Source organism: Conger conger, chromosome 15 (assembly GCF_963514075.1).
Source record: "Conger conger chromosome 15, fConCon1.1, whole genome shotgun sequence".
Taxonomy (NCBI): Eukaryota; Metazoa; Chordata; class Actinopteri; order Anguilliformes; family Congridae; genus Conger; species Conger conger.
Genome location: NC_083774.1, coordinates 10,307,472 through 10,324,971, shown reverse-complemented (window position 1 = coordinate 10,324,971; position 17,500 = coordinate 10,307,472). Strand labels below are relative to the sequence as shown.

General features: G+C 44.2%; 1 protein-coding gene across 1 annotated transcript in view; it reads left to right on the top strand.

The window, feature by feature from the left end:
* LOC133111900 (synapsin-1-like) overlaps positions 1-17,500 on the top strand; it is a 115,694-nt gene that overhangs the window by 88,176 nt on the left and 10,018 nt on the right. Inside the window, exon 7 of the mRNA XM_061222537.1 lies at positions 7,083-7,155. Within this exon, the coding sequence (XP_061078521.1) occupies positions 7,083-7,155 (73 nt within the window). The remainder of the gene's footprint in view (positions 1-7,082; positions 7,156-17,500) is intronic.

The following is a 17,500-nucleotide window of genomic DNA, read 5'->3' as shown; positions in this document are numbered from 1 at the left end:
CTTGTAATGCAGTTATTGTAGGGTGATTGACCTGCTCAAAATTAATTCTATTTTCCGTGAACCCTCCTTATTTCTAATTTACATTATGATCATATATGTCTGAAAAATGATATCATAAAAAAGATTAATGTACTAATTACTTCTCCTCTTATCTCCCCCCTCCCTCGATGCTCAAACCTCTGGACCAACTCCCCACAGCATGTAAGTATGTCACTTATTTCATTGTGACAGGTATAATGTATTGGCAAATTGTGCTATAAATACCGGGATTCAGGTTGGCTATCTCATATTCAGACAGCAGCCTTTTGGCGAGGGGCTCTCTCAAATGAATTGAGAATTGACAAACATTTTCAAAGCTAAATTACCCCAATGTCACTGTGAAATTAGGTTCTTGACCCAGCCTCTGATGTATGCTTATTTTTCTACATATTTTCCCCCTCAAATTTCATGCATGGCTATTCACTGTTGGCACTGGTGACATGGCTTCCTCTAAAGGGGGTAAGTAGTATTTTAATACACCTGTGAAATGAGTCTGTATTTGTCATGAATATGCTAAAGGAGAGCTGTCACGCCAGAGTGATATCCCCTCTGCTTCTGAGAGGGGGAAAAAGAGGCTCACTGACTTTTACAAAGAGGCATAGGAGACTGAACCTAATCTGCCTGCCACTGGCATTTAACAAATAGGTTTATTAACAATTCGGGGGGGGGGGGGGGGGGGGGTCTTTTTGTGGTGTTCCACAAAATGAAGTGACTGGTGACTAGGCGCCCAGTTGCTCCCAATTTTGGTCAGGATACGTGTGTGTGTATGCTTGTGTGTATGCTTGCGTGTGTGAGAGTGAGTGCTTGTGTACTTCTTACCTGCTACCCTTCTTCAATGCATCTCCAGATCTCCTAACTCAAAGTTCATGGACTGTAGTGGCCCCCCATGAACACTAATGGTGCCAAGTTTAGGTGACTACCATTGGAGAACTGCCTCATTGCCAAATAAAGATTTGTTTTTGTGAGACAAAGTGGGGATTAAGGTTAGAATTAAGAAGAAAAAAAAACCTGAAGAGCTTCATATTTAGTATTTATACAGATGGTAAAGTGCAATGTATTTTTTATTTTTTTTACAGATGATACAGTATAATGGCAAAGTATTTAGGTGGCTAAGTATTCATATTATGTGCCAAGTTAATATTGAAATGACTATTATCAACAAATGATCAAATTGACTTAATTTTATGTGAATGTTAATATTGAAAGGTAGGTAAAGAAAGTATCTTAACTTTATGAATTGAGGGCATTCTTGTATTTTGTTCATAGTATTATGAATTGGAAAAAAGTGTAATAACATGAATTTATTATATTCAATGCTATTACTTTAATGTTTCAAACACTGCAGTTTATGGAAAATACCTTAAAAGGAACCTGGAACCACAAATCATAGTTCTAAGAAATGCTATGTATCTCAACAGAAGCTCAACACAAAGAAGCCATTCTCTACATTTCTTTGTGGTGTGACTCACTTTGCATGTGCAATCAATAACGGCGTGGCTATCAATCCCAGGTACCTGCGGGCAAAGGAAAAGCAAAATATTGATATATGTCGGAGCCCAGGTGTGTGCTGTGTACAACACCGGCTCTGCCGTCGGCCTGCGCAATCCTTTGTCTGAACCCGCAAAATTCTTCAGCGAGCACGGATTCCAGACCTCCCTCCCGTCTCTGGAAGTCTGAACGCCACACCCGTTACCGAGCGCTCACCTGTAAACGAAGCCGCGTCGGGGCTGTTATGAGCGGCGGCGTATTTTCCCTGCCCCGGGTTACGATAGCGGCGTTCCTGGAGGCGAGACACCTGGCCGGAGCGGAGCAGTGATTAATAGTACATGTTTAGGGTGCGATCATCAGCGGGAGACGGACGAGGCCTGGGGAATGATGGATGACAGGGAGAGTAGGGGCTGATAAGACATGGCCCATGAATCTGTTCTACATCATCGCTTCCTTTGATCGCTGACAGAAGTTCGGAGATGGCCCTGTGCATCTGTCCAAACAAACAAAGCCCCCCCCCCCTCCCTGCCCCCCTCGTCTGGCCTCTCAAGTTAAGTCACTTGCCTGCATTTGACAGTGGCCCCGGTGGCCAAGAGAGGACACACTGGCTAGTGTGTGTGTGTGTGTGTTTGTGTGTTTGTGTTTGTTTGTGTGTGTTTGTGTGTGTTTGTTTGTGTGTGTATGTTTGTTGGTGTGTGTGTGTATGAGTGTGTGTTTGTATGTTTGTGTATGTATGTGTGTGTTTGTTTGTGTGTATATGTTTGTGTGTGTGTTTGTTTGTGTCTGTGCTTGTGTGTTTGCTTTTGTGTATTTGTGTTTGTTTGTTTGTGTGTGTGTGTGTGTGTGTGTGTGTGTTTGTGTGTGTATATTTGTTGGTGTGTGTGTGTTTGTGTGAATTGCATTGAGTCCTCCTCAGCTCCTTAGTTTTTGCAGGTAGCAGGTGATCTCCGAAAGCTGACAGTCATGTTGTCGGCAGGGGAGGGGTTTGGGACAGGCAGACAGGGATGGGGGGGGGTGGGGGGCAATGAGGCTAGCACAGCTGTCACCAAGCAACCCCGAAGTTACAGCCATTCCATTGCACTTACATCATTGAGTGTTTGAAGGCTTTCTTCCGGTCTCCCTCTTCAGGTCACTTAGCTCTGGGTGTCTACGCCTGGTCTGAGGTCACTTTCCTGCCTGCCCTTCCACAGAATAAATCAAAGGAAAGTTTTCTTTCTGCCATGTCTCGTGTACTTCAAGTGTCCTAATGACAAGGGTCTCAAAAGCGCATGATATATTATTGTACAAAATTTGATGTTGAAGGTACTTAAATGAATATCTGATGTGCCTCAGAACTAATCAGAATCTGTCAGAAATCATTGTTTAGAATCAATACAGTGTTTGGTTTGGGCAGTCAGTGATGAATATATCACTGTATATGCAGCACATTACATCAGGTCTGGGAGAAAAAACTATGTTAATATGACCAGAGAGAGAGCTAGGTTGAGCCACTTAAACTTTCCTAACAATTATATAAAGGAACCTGTTTTCCATTCGGACATTTGGATAGAGAGACAGAGATAATTACCACTTCTATGTATGTCTACATTCAGCAGAAAAGCATGAGATGTGATCCACTCTCTGTGAACAGAGATGGCCATTACTGAGTCCATGCATATGTTATTTAAGCAGAAATAAGCAAACATGCTGAAAACCATTAGAGAAGCAGGAATATTGAAAAATTATTTGAGGAAATGCAAAGCGATAATACGCTATTTAATTCATGCTTCAAATTATTTTAAGCTCGCAAGACACACTCTAGCCACTTATTGGTATTTAAATTATTACACCACTAAATTATATTAATCTATTTTCAGAGGAAAATTTTCCACTGGGCTAAATGAGGACATCTTTTGAACTTCTTAGACACAGTATATTATCCAACTTCAAGTGAAGGCTTTAGCCTCAGCATATATTATATCTAAAATCCCAGGGTGTTTAGGGTTTCAATCCAATGCAGAAATTATTTTACTTAATCACTCAGTATATTGATTTATTCATATGGCTGCTTTATACATTACTTTCATACAGCGTGTTTGGATCAATGGCTCAACAATTAGGGTCTATGGAATCTCCTCCATGTTTGGTTACAGTGATTTATAACCTGGAATTGATGATACAGATTCCTGTGGAACCTCCTGTTTAAAAATCATTACCCATAATCCCTTTGCTGTACCTGAATCATCTGCATTAGGAATATAATTATCACTAATTATCTGCAATTACACTTAGATTCACAGAGTGGTGCTCATGAATATTGACATATTTTTATCTGTTTTAGTTAGTAGTATTCATGTAAGTGTCAAAGATACATTCCTGCTTAGCAGTTACAGAATACTACTGTCATTATTTTTATTTTATAAGCTATTATCAAAGTACAAATCGCTAAGAATACATATCGATTATGATAAAATAGCATGCATTTTGTATGCAGCTGAACAAAAAGGATAGCATTATTTCCTCAATTGTTTTGATCATTCAGTCCAATCCACTCAGCTAGTGCAGTTCAAACCTAAACATAAGCATGGACATATCCTGATCTCTTGTCAGTCACTGGCCCAAAATATCTATCCTAAGGCTCCATGTGTTTCAGAGGGTTTATTGAGTTGCTGTAACTTGTATGAGACTGATTGTGGGTCGGTGTTGTTCTGGTCTGGGGCGGTGCTGGTGCTGGCCAGAGTCACACATTGATCCTGCTGGACCCCCCCGCCGCCCCCCAGTCTGCCCTTTACCCCCCCCGTTTAGAGTTAAAAGTGGAGGTGATCACATGAAAGCGCTGGTGACCTTTATATCAGTGTCCGTGTCGTGACGGAGAGGCCCGCGCAGAGCTGTGGAGGACGAGGCCTGCCCCACTGCCCCCTGGGATTAGGGAGGTCTTGGGAGTAAAGGCAACAGCGATGTGCGTGTCCCAGTCTCCAGATTGATCACTTCACCTGGTTTTGTTATTGGTTATTTTTAGCCCCCCCTCCGAACAGCATCGAGAGGGGAGATGCAGGCCTTCTTTAAGAGAGTGACAACATGACACCTCAGTCTATTTGATGGCTTCCCAAATCCGTCGTGGATCAAAGACTCTCCCCAGGCAGAGTAATCTGAAGTCCACTGTAGTGATTATGGTTAGGCATGATTACCTCACAATGGCAGTCATATTAATCACGTCACTCAGATTATTCTAATTTGATTTGACTCGATTTTTACCCCCTTACCTTTTTTCCTGTCGTAATGTCTCCAACAAATCTGTCAAGTCTGTGATCGCTCAGTTGTTGGATAATGACATATAAAAGGGGCCGGCATGAGTGACGCGCGGGGGGGGGGGGGGGGGGGGGGGTGTGTGTGTGTGTGTGTTAATACTTACAAATGACAAATGTACCCCACAGCAGGTATAGCAGTTGGACAAACTGAATAAAAGTGAGATTCCTCAGCGTGGTGGATGAAAGAAGGCCAACTGCTTAATATCTGACAGGAATGACAGCACAGTTTGGGTGTGAATTTACAGTATGGTCTTTTTTTTAAACTATGCATATCTCTCCCACACCCGGTCTCTCACATAATCAGTAAATGTTTAAATGTCAGTACTCTGATATGTGGACTTTTACCAGTTTTTCAGCTGTAAAAATACTGTATATTTGATGATGTGAACATTTTATTGTAATTAATATTCTTAGGAATGTGACCAAAAGTCTAAATCTGAGGTGCATTCAAATGTCTGGCAGCACATCCATAAAGAGGCAGCACATCCACTTCAGCTGTAACAAAGATACGCAGATGTTTATATATTTTGTTCTGTTGAATACCTGTAAGTGCAGATAAAATACTGGCAATTCCATTTAAAGTTGCACATACATACACACATTTTACATTTTTAAAGTGTAAGTGCTAAATATGCATCCTGACATTAATATTGAACCATCCAAATGAGTAATGCTTTGTGAAGATAAATTGAACTGTCTGGTAATGGGCATGCTATTAATGCTTTCTATTGTTAATAAATGGGTATGAATGATATATTACATCTAAGGTTTTACCACTGTGGTATATTAATATTATTATGGCATATAAATTAAATGCTTAAATGGGGAGTACTATTTTTCTTTTCTTTTAATGCTCAATTTTGTGTGAAGTACACAAAAAATATAATTAGTCCTTCTTCACATATGACATTCACTTGTACAATGTAGTTCATTGAGCAGCATATGAACCCTATTTGGGGCTGTAATCTGTTCGTAAAAGATCGGCCATTGACAGTGATGGCTGCTATTCCAGAATTGTATATCACTTGTATAATTCCCTCAGCTTGGATTAACATTAGCACTGTTAGTAGTTGTGTCTGATATTTTTATTTTTTTAAATGTTTGTCACAACATCCTCCAACATGTTATATATTGCTCCAACTGCTTGTCACAACATGCACTCCTTCAAGTGCTAATAAGTTCCAAATTCCCCCTATGGTCAATGCCGGTAGTAGAGCAGAACTCATGTGGTTATTGAAATTAAATGGGGTTCTTTTGGCAGATGCCATATGCAGACCAAATCATAGTGCAATCGTACATGCAAACATAGTGTGAGGTACAAAATAACATGGAAAATTTGTGCAAGCTCATGAAATTGCATTAGTCATCTAAAAATATACTGTATACATATGTATACGCATGTACATGAACATTATACTCATGATTGTCTGTTTTAACCGATTTCCCCCAAAAGAAATTCACACATTTTCGCCCGGATTTTGAAAAGAATACAAAATAATACAAAATTGTTGCTAAAGCCGTAGTACCGTAAAATAATTTATACAAATAGAACTGTTGACTGTTCACTGTTGAAAATAATTGAATGGAAATAAACAAACTCTGGCTGTGCAGTTTAAGGGATTAAACAGGATTCGTTCGTATTTTGTATTAGAATGACTTTGTCATTATTACGGCAATGTTAGGCCTATTTCTTATATGTCACTGTAACGTCACTCAGTGTGTTTTTGAAATAGCAGGCACAGTGTATCCCTGTCACTGTATCATTCACAAAGTCTATGGTTAAAAGAATGGGCAATGTTTAAAATTCAAGATTGAATCCCTAAAATTTTCAATATTATTTTTTTTATGTTACATCTTTCATTTCATTTTCACCCGTTTTTAAAATAAAACGTGAAAAATGTCCAGATTAAAAAAAAAATTAACTCAGAAAATGATGAGCCTGATATATATACTGTTCCAGATATAATGTGTATTATACCTCCAAGTTCACGGAACTCTGTTAAAGTCTACAGAGACAAGAAAACTATAACAAGGGAATTTATATTGCTTTCTCTGTTGAATATGTTTTTGATGATTGGCCAATCAATCAATTTATGCTTGCTGACTTTCCTATAGTTCAGTGTATCCAGCGCTATACAGTACCAACCCCTGGTGTTTAACAGTCATTGAACTAGGAGAAACTTCCACCAAGTCTTTTTAATAGCATTTTCTTGATGTATGGGATATTGTGTATAGTTTTGGTGTGTTTTTTCTTTGTTTTTTTGACAGGGCTACACTGCGCTCCACCTTGCTGCTCTCCATGGGCACTCTCACATCATCCAGCTGCTCCTCCACACCTACGGTAAGAGACTGCTCCCCCCACCTACAGTAAGACTGCTCCTCCATACCTATAGTAAGACACTGCTCCCCCACAGCTACAGTAAGACACTGCTCCTCCACACCTACAGTAAGAGACTGCTCCTCCACACCTACAGTAAGACACTGCTCCTCCACACCTACAGTAAGACACTGCTCCTCCACACCTACAGTAAGACACTGCTCCTCCACACCTACAGTAAGACACTGCTCCCCCACACCTACAGTAAGACACTGCTCCCCCACACCTACAGTAAGACACTGCTCTCTCACACCTACAGTAAGACACTGCTCCCCCACACCTACAGTAAGACACTGCTCCCCCACACCTACAGTAAAAGACTGCTCCCCCACACCTACAGTAAGACACTGCTCCCCCACAGCTACAGTAAGACACTGCTCTCCCACACCTACAGTAAGACACTGCTCTCCCACACCTACAGTAAGACACTGCTCTCCCACACCTACAGTAAGACACTGTTCCCCCACACCTACAGTAAGACACTGCTCCCCCACACCTACAGTAAGACACTGCTCTCCCACACCTACAGTAAGACACTGTTCCCCCACACCTACAGTAAGACACTGCTCCCCCACACCTACAGTAAGACACTGCTCTCCCACACCTACAGTAAGACACTGCTCCTCCACACCTACAGTAAGAGACTGCTCCTCCACACCTACAGTAAGACACTGCTCCTCCACACCTACAGTAAGACACTGCTCCTCCACACCTACAGTAAGACACTGCTCCTCCACACCTACAGTAAGACACTGCTCCCCCACACCTACAGTAAGACACTGCTCCCCCACACCTACAGTAAGACACTGCTCTCTCACACCTACAGTAAGACACTGCTCCCCCACACCTACAGTAAGACACTGCTCCCCCACACCTACAGTAAAAGACTGCTCCCCCACACCTACAGTAAGACACTGCTCCCCCACAGCTACAGTAAGACACTGCTCTCCCACACCTACAGTAAGACACTGCTCTCCCACACCTACAGTAAGACACTGCTCTCCCACACCTACAGTAAGACACTGTTCCCCCACACCTACAGTAAGACACTGCTCCCCCACACCTACAGTAAGACACTGCTCTCCCACACCTACAGTAAGACACTGTTCCCCCACACCTACAGTAAGACACTGCTCCCCCACACCTACAGTAAGACACTGCTCTCCCACACCTACAGTAAGACACTGCTCCCCCACACCTACAGTAAAAGACTGCTCCCTCCTCGCCTAATGTTCTTATGTCCCCGTGGAGCGACAAACCCTCCCAGGCCCAAACACCAGAGCTCTTTACCATAATCACAATTTAGCACATCCGCCAGGAGCCTCACGTGACGTGCCTGGGATTAAGAACCTTCCCAAAGTTACACCCGGAGCGCCGGAGACAATAACCCCACATGCTGGGTGAAATTCCTCCGCCATTCTTCTCCGCTGAAATAGAAAGAACATTGTTCCTGCCGATTCATTTTTCAAAAATGGATCCGCAGAAAGGATTTTTTCCTTCATGATAATACGGTTGCATTGGGTTGAGCATAATGTTATGAAAGCGTACTGAGGGGTGCCTCAGTGAATGAGTCTCTGGAAGGTTCTAACTGTTCACAGGAACTGTAGGCTTTAAACACTGCAGCATCCCATAAAACACTGCAAATGCAAATATGTTACTGGTGCTACTGTATGCTTCATGCAAACAAGGTCAGAATAGGTCATATAATATGTTAATTATATAATTAGATGTGACAGCTTATTGCTAATAATAATCCACCGCTTTTAAACCAGCGCTCCATATTCAGCTGTCTTTCTTGTGTTTATAATGTTAATGCTCCCCCATTTGTTAAAAGGGGACACAGCTCTGCGTGGTAACTGGGCTAATTTGGCTCTTAGTCAGGGGTGTTGGGGAGTTATTTGCAGCTTGTCAGGGTTGTCCTGGGAGCCAGGAGTGGGCGGGCTGTAACAGCGTGTGACCCGGCCCGCCACCACACTGAGAGGTTACTGTGCCCCCCCCTCCAATGAGAGGTTACTGCCCCCCCCCCCCCCCCCCCAATGAAAGCCAATGAAAAGAGTCAAGTCTCAAGGTCACGGCCCTGTCTCAACCTGCACATATGGTGCTGGAAAAAGGGAACACTGAAGAGGGGAAAAAAAGGCTGGTATGAGGATTGTTCAAAAGCAGTTTAGTGAAAGTACCCAGCTTCCAATTCATGGCGAGTTTTTTTCCTTTATATTTCGGACGGGGAGTGCCAGGTTACTCCTCTCATTTATCTGCCTGTTGGGACCAGGCGCTTCCCAGCCCACCCGCTCAGGACAGGGGTACCCCGCCCGTGTATTTCGAGCCGGAGGATGTCCCTTGCGTCATGCCCAGCACGTTCCGGCAGGTTCCTCCGGGGAGAGAGGGGGCAGTCTCCCCACAGACAATAGCCCCGGCCCCCACGGGCACGCACGCCCACACGCAGCGGGAACTCGCACCACCGCCCTTCTGCCGCAGTGCCCTCAGGAAGTCCTCTCTACACGATGTCTCCTGTACAGGAATACGCACGCGGACACACCCTAGTGTGGAGCTTAAATTTACTCTGACCTCAAAGCATCGTGTCACTCAAGCTTAAACAAACAGCCCTACGCACACTCGCAAATGGTAAAACCATTAGCGGGGCAAGTTTGATGGGCTGTTAATACATCTTGGACTTATCTTCAAAGTACAATAGATTTTTTCAGATAAATAATACGGTTGGAGCAGGAGAGACCGGTAAAAATATGTTCTGTACAAATAAGATCTTAATTATATTTTTCTTTCTTGTGGTTCTTAGTTTTTACTTGAATCTTCTTTTATGGCAGCTTGGGTTAGATTCATGCCATTAATCATATAATGCTGTCACAACAATAATAACATGAGTGCAGAATAGCCAGAATTGCAGTAATAGGAATCTGAGATTAGGGCATTCCAAAACCAACAAAAGCTTGCATATGTATTTAACGTTGAGATCAGTAGTAAGACATATCAATAGAACCTCCTTAGACTGTAAATAACTGGAAAGATGTCCGATTCGTTTTCTGGCGTGTGTTTGACATCGCTTCCCCGTGTGAGCTCTGTAGTACATGGAGATTCGATAAGAGGCCACAGACACAGTCAAAGCTCACATTGTGGGAAGAAAAAGCTGTCTTTAAATTGGCCATGTCTCAAGATGTCACCAGGAGTTCAACGAGATTAGATATGGGACAGTTTCCTCTCCTTTCTTGTTCATTGTTTACTCTAGATGTAAGTGACCCGTGTCACCTCACTGTAAAAGCCTTATTTCACGCTACGCACAGACAGGACCTGCCATGGAAAATACATTCAGCACTGGATTTCATCTGTATGACGCAACGGCAGCCAAACATGATACCAGCGAGAGCTACTAATGCAGTCGGCGGGTTAATAGGCAATATTAACAATGCAATGTGTTTACATGATGCACTACACAGTGGCTGTGCTTTCTTTGTTATCTCGCTGTATTCGTTTTTTAATATAAATGGGTAATTCTTAAGATTTTAAATACCTCCGCTCTCATTTCCCCCGTGTTTGGGTAGACGGTTCGAGCCCGCGTTGTGGTGTAATCGCGTCGAGACGCTGCAGTAATGTATTCTAGCCGCCGGGGGCCTGGTTAAGTTGTCAGGCCTTGCCGTTGCGTTGCGGCCTTGTTCTCTCCTGCCCGGGGAGTGTTTTGGGGCGAGAGGCTGCCTCCTGGCCTGGGTGAGGGTGTGAGGGACGGGGGGGAGAGGGCGGTGTGTGGGCCTCCCTGACAGGTGGTGCCACCGGGTCTCGCCCAGGGCCTGCACTTGGCACGCAGACACCGGAGGGACTCAATGTGTAGCTATTTGTAAAGCAGGTAGGGACCCCACAAAAACACTTACCCGTACATGTAATGAGAGAGGTGGAGGGAAGAGGGAGAGGGTGGGGGGGGGGGGGGCACTGGGGGGTGCAGGGCAGAAATTGATTTAGGACAGGCCGCCTGGAGAAGGAGCCAGTGTGAGGAACAGGGGTAAAAAGGAGGGAAAAGGGGTGTGTGGTTTGTTCTGTGCTTCACTGAGCACTGGAGAGTCTTCTTAAAGTGTGACAATATAAATTAGCCAGAGCGAAAGAAAGGAACAGAAAAGAACAGATGACAAGCCTGAAGATTTAACACTTAATCACAAAAGATGACTCTGGTTACCCCCCACCCACCGCCCTACCCCGTAAGAATAGGGAAGTGTTCATCCACTCTAATGAAGCAAGCTAGGATATGAGTCAATAGAGCAATTCATTAACAAATCTAAGGAAATCCCCCGGGGCCTGACGGGCGGGATGGCAGAGAGCGGGACCGTGTTTGTGAAAGCCCTCCTCCAGAATGGACGGCCATATGCTGGGGGTCAGAGTGCCGCCCAGCTTTGCGGTGTTTACCATTCACCAAACACACACGGCCCTTAAGGTCACTGTTATCAGACACTTTCTCTGTACACACAACAGAATTTCCATATGGTCCATGAAAATGGATACTCTGTGGTCTGTCACTGCTTCCCACGGCACCCCCCTTTGTGCTGGCCCGTTTGGAGCGAGAGGGGAGGGGGGGGGGGGCGAGGTTAGCCTGCCAGTCAAGTGCTCTCTCTACCGGGCACGTCACTCCAATTTAGGGCAAATCTGCGTCACTTTTTCCGCCCGGTTCTTTTATTCTCTTTTTCATCCACCCCCCCCCCTCGACCCGCCTCTCCCCTGTCCCGCTCACCCGCTCCCTCACACTGCTCCTTTCTCTCTCTGGCGTTGGTGTCAGTCTATTAGAACGTGAGGGAAGTACTGATCACTGCCTCTGTATTTAAAGCCCTTTGAAAGCAGGGTGACCCACTGAAGAGGATTTTGAGTTGAGGGCCCTTCACATGACTCTTTCAAATCCACATAAATAAAGCTCTTTACAGGCTGAAAACGGCCCCTCAGACTTAGCACTACAGAGCCCCCTGAAAGACCCAACACGATTGTCATGGATATTACACGACGCGAACAACAACAGGCCAAGGAGACAAGTGTCGATCCTGAACAAAACTAGAGCAGACTTTTTCACAAGCCGGGCGAGGGAATGTTGACAGGGCCGTAAATAGGCTGGTTAACCCTTTGAAAATGAATAATGATCCCTGAAACAAATGCATTCTGATAGACTTTATACCTAGTGGGACACAAGAAGTACACTAAGCACTGCAAGGGAACCACGGAAAAGGCTGGAAAAAGAGGTATAAAAAAAGAGATTCGAATAGCAGGGCTGTGCTGAAGCCAGCTACTGTCAACTGGAATCTTCCATTTTCTAGCTTTTGAAATAATTCCTTTGAAACAGAAGAAAAGGCTCATTTATGCCTTGATTTGACCACTGTGTTCATTTAACACCGCTGATTTTCAAGGTGTATGTAATCCTGTTGTCAGGTAATCAGACTTGGCATGTTTTATTCAGGAATGTCTGAACCTGGGGAAGGAGGAGATTGATTGGCTATTCGGCGCAGATAGGTGGGTGAAAGTCCGTCTTCGTGCTCATTAGCAGCGCTTCGTTTGTCCACAAAACATACTTTATTTCTTTGTTTATGTCCGGAGTTGAGGCCTCATTGCAAGTACATTGTTCGGAGACAGGCAGCCTGTATTTCATTTGCATTTGAGTGGGGGAATAGAATACACTCCAGAGAAATATGTCAGCTTTGCTATGCAGAGTGGAGAGCCGAGAAACGCATTGAATTCTTTGGAGATGGCACCAAAAAATTTAATCTAAAATGGTAATTCCCAAAAATGCAAATGTTTCGCTTGCGCGCCGTAATTAAACTTTGCTCTAAAACAGATATTGCTCTTGCTAATTTAAAAGGGGGCATGCGACAATTAAAAAGCTGTTAATTGTAAAACTGCTCAGCATTGCTAATTATTTCGCCGCTATCTGCATATTACATTTTGGGGAGCTAATAGGGAGGCGCAGCCACGGGACGGGAAATGAGTTGCGCGCCGGAACACTCCATCAACATGACGGGTGTTAGGGTGCCGCGGCTTCACCTGAACGCCGCCGCCCCTCCCTCGCACCTGACCAATGAGCCGTGGCCGGCCTGGCCGCCGGCCCTCTGAACGTTGTTTACTGTTTAGCGCATTAAGCCTGTTTACCGAGTGACCGCGGGGATGGCGCTCGCATTCCCGGGCTCCCCCGGGAGGCTGGCGGTGAGCGGCTCGGTTTAGCATCTGCCGCGGCCCTCGGCCTGAGCCGCTGCTGTCCGCTTACCGCGCGCGCGCATCGCTGCGTGTCGTTTCATCTCCTCTCCTCTCCTCTCCTCTCCTCTCCTCTCCTCTCCTCTCCTCTCATCAAAGAATTAGCATCACAAAAGCCGGGGTCCGCGTTCGGTGCACCTCTGAATTTAAGATAATGGCCACAGATTATGAAAATGTGCCGTGATTACCCCCGTTGTGAAAACGAGAAATCTACGGGCTTATAAGAGCATCTGCTGGCATGACACGACCATCAGGAGTCGTGTTCCAGCCCCACACTGGGTCGAGACCCATCGCTTACCCGTTTGGGAGAGTCTAGTCCTACGGTTCAGCCCGTGTAATTCAATGCTTATTACCGAGCGGTTTTCCCCACCCCTGACACGTATTGTCAAGGATGCGAAGCTTTGTCACAATAACCTGATGGTAATTACGCTCCGACTGCAGAAACGGTCGATTCAACACCGAGGGAGAGAGGGATCTGCATAGTTCAGCTCTTCCTGTCAGTCACAGAGGCGTGTGTTCGTAAAGACGCAGTGGTAATTGTGCACTTCTCTGTTGTGCTTTGTGTCAGAGGGTTTCGGTGGGAAGAGGTCTGACAGTTCAGACTCTTTGGGCACATTGAGTTGTCTTTGCCCAGGAATTCTGCCACAGTTTTGAGCGCAGCCAATTATAGGCACTGCACATAATTATCATCGCGAGAGAGAGAGAGAATGGGGTTTTATAAACATTACTTTCCCCCTCTGTCTCAAAGTGCTGTTTAATTGCTCTGTTCACTCACAACCCATTCTCGATGTCACTTGCACAATATGTGGTCTCATTCTTGGCAAAAGAATCATTCCATGTCACGCTACGCAAGGCAACAAGGGGTCATTATCGTACTGCAGCTAAAAACTTTTCCATTGTCATACTTTACGGGAATGCTGATGTAATAATTGGAAATTGGCTTGTTTGTAACTTATTCCATATAGTATTCCAATCAAGCCGCCTAGTCAAAATTATGATAAACGCACAGGTCAAAATGGGTCCCCACAATCACGAAGGAAATTAAAGAAAAATAAAATTCTTTACTTTTGTAATTATACAATGGCAGGATTCAGTCTTAATTAAATCATCCTCTTCTCCACAATGCTATGCTAGTGTGACAGTGCCTTGTAGAATGGGACCTCGTCTGTGATTGAGACAGGCAGATCCGGGCCCGGTGGACACCGTGGGACAGAGGAGGGAGGAGAAAAACAATGCTTTTCAAATTACAAATAGCAAAACAGGCCAGGGAAAAAACGAGAACGAGTCCCCGACTGCTTGGTCAACACAGGTGGCTGATTCCCGGGAAAAAGGCATCTAATTATGCTCCTGATAACAATGCTTAGTCCTTGCAGTTGCTGACATAGATGTTGACAAAGGCTTCTGCTGAATTTTAATAAGAAAACAAAATGCAGGGAAATGCCCCCGAGCCCGGCAGGTGGATCATTAACAAGACACCTCGGAGGACGGGGGGGGGGGGTGCGGAGGCGCGGTCCAGACGCGCGCGGCTCCCACTTCCTGTGACACGCGGGTGATGTGTGCAAGCGGCCGGTCGCCCAGGAGCCCGGGTTGGGCTGACTGACTGACAGACAGCCAATGAGGCTGATCTTAAATGGGCATGAAGAGGGCCCTGACAGCCTACAGCTGGGCCGGCCTGGCGCAGGCAGCCCTCCCTCAGCCCAACAGGAGCATTAGCATCTGTATGAGTGCGTCTCATTATCACACATCTGCCCACCTTTATTCCAACCAAGCGTCCTCTGATGTGACAGCTCAACCTGCTGCCGGCCGCCTGATAAATAAGCGCGTGACTGGGGGCCCAACTGGGGCCTGGGCCCCGTCATGTTGTCCATGGAGCCTCAACATTACAGCGCTAGGCCACCCCGAGGTCAAGGGTCACCTGACTCCACAGTCCCCGCAGTGACGGTCCCTATACTGGCGCTTGGCAATGGTGGCCTGCTACAGCGCAGTGGTCTGAAGACCAGCAATCCTTGTTTACTGAATCACCTCATGCCATTTTGTGTCTGTGGCTCTTTATTTACGCTTGTGAATGAATGCGCAAGCCTCCACGACCTCTAAGGAAATTTCATGAAGCTAGACCAGCTGATGCAATCACAACCAACCCTTTGAAGTGAAAAATACTGTCTGGCAATTATTAATATGTATTAAGTTCTATTACAAAATACATCTCTGGTAATCTTAAAATGGTTCCGTCATATCCAGCATCCAAGAGGGATTCCATGCTATTTATTTTATTTATTGATTTATTTATTTACTTTATGAATAGCTCATATCCGCAGCAACAAGAATTGACACCCACGCTAACGAAGGTGCAGTTGATATTAATTTCAGCATAACCCTATACGGCGCACAAATGCAGACCTCAACGTTGCATCCAGACTGTTGGGTTTTTAACTGCTGTCAAACCGTGACTGCAGTGCCGGATAAAGTGCACATCTCAGGCTTGTGTTGTCCAGCAATAACAAGGCTGTCGGAAAAATAAGCTGTCGGTAATAATCTATGATTGGGGAGGCCATGCGTGTGCTGTGAAAGAAAGCAATCAACATATTCAGTAGGACTTTATTACTGCCCATAACGTGGATGAGGGGGGAGAGCATCTCGGGACGTTAATACGGGGAACTTTCTGTTGTGAAATATGGCATGCTGTTAACAGTGGAGTGGTTATGTTCCTAGCCTTCACTTCAAGTAAAAAAAAAAAAAAACTGCCCGTTTATATTATAGTCTGTGGTCTCTCATACACCTTGAAGTGCTATCAGTCAGAATGGGACTTACACATTGGATGTCTAGGGGACGAACCACATAGGGGTGTCTGACACGTATTACACCTGCAAATATGAAGTATTTATAACACATTTTAATTCTTAAGAGGTTCTTTCTGGGTTGGTCTGGTTTAATGGATAATCATACCATTACTTTTTATAAGAAAAACTAGGCCAAGATCAGGTACAGACTGGAAAATTTTGCGGCAAAACTAGCTTTGTTTTCTCTTGAAGGCCTGGCCCATAATTTGCTGTTCTTGAGAACCTACTTATTGTTTAAAGGCACTGAACTGGGGAGTTTTGTTTGCAGTGTTTGCAAACAAAAGCCTCTCAAGGAACGACGAAAACACCTAAAGTGGTTGTTTACGGGGAAGCGGGGTGGTTTTGGCTGATTTCAGAAAACATCAACAAAGGACAACATTGTTAGTATACAACCTGGAAAAAACAAAACAATACAGAGATGGTAAAATCTCAATTAACATTATTTATGCCAAAGAAAAGCCTTTAAGTATAAAGTTTCATTTAGCTTAATGAGCCTCATTATATCATCAGGTTTTTGTAAACTAAAGATACACAAACACAGTAATAGGCCAGTACAAAGGTGCTACATTTAGAAATACATCACTCGCATGCAGTATATTAACATATAAAATTAATTATTTACCTTTTCAGTTAAATGCTGAAATGTTTTATATCTGTAATTGTATGTATGTGAGATAACTATAGACTACAATTATTTTTTTATTTTGCTTACAGACTGATGAAAACCCAAGATGCTGTTTAAATTATATGCAATAACGTCGACATACATACAGTATGATGAAAACTGTAGTGTCAGAACTACTACATACTAACCAGGATAAGAGAATCAGGCTTTGGTTTGTTGTGCTAAAAATATTTGCAGTGCCCCAATATTATTGTTTTGGAATAATACATGTCCTCCTTATACGACTTCATCTGGGAAGTCTGTTTTAATTTTAAGACCGAACACCTGCTAAATATTTGCTGCCAAAACATGAGAGCTCGGCCATTCTTTTAATGTTTGTCAAGGTGGCACATTTACCCTGCTTGTGTTGTTCAGCGAAACACTTAATGTTCAAAAACATTCAGGTTAATTCACAACGATTTAAAAGTATGACTTTGTTCAAGTGGTAAGTTTCTATTACACAGTACGTTGCGAGATATTATTTGATTATCATCTAAGCTGTTTGCACGACTGTACTTCTAATTACTTTTTCGTATGCTTTCGTACTGTATGGCCCCGTAGATTTCACCAGCGGAGCCCTGGC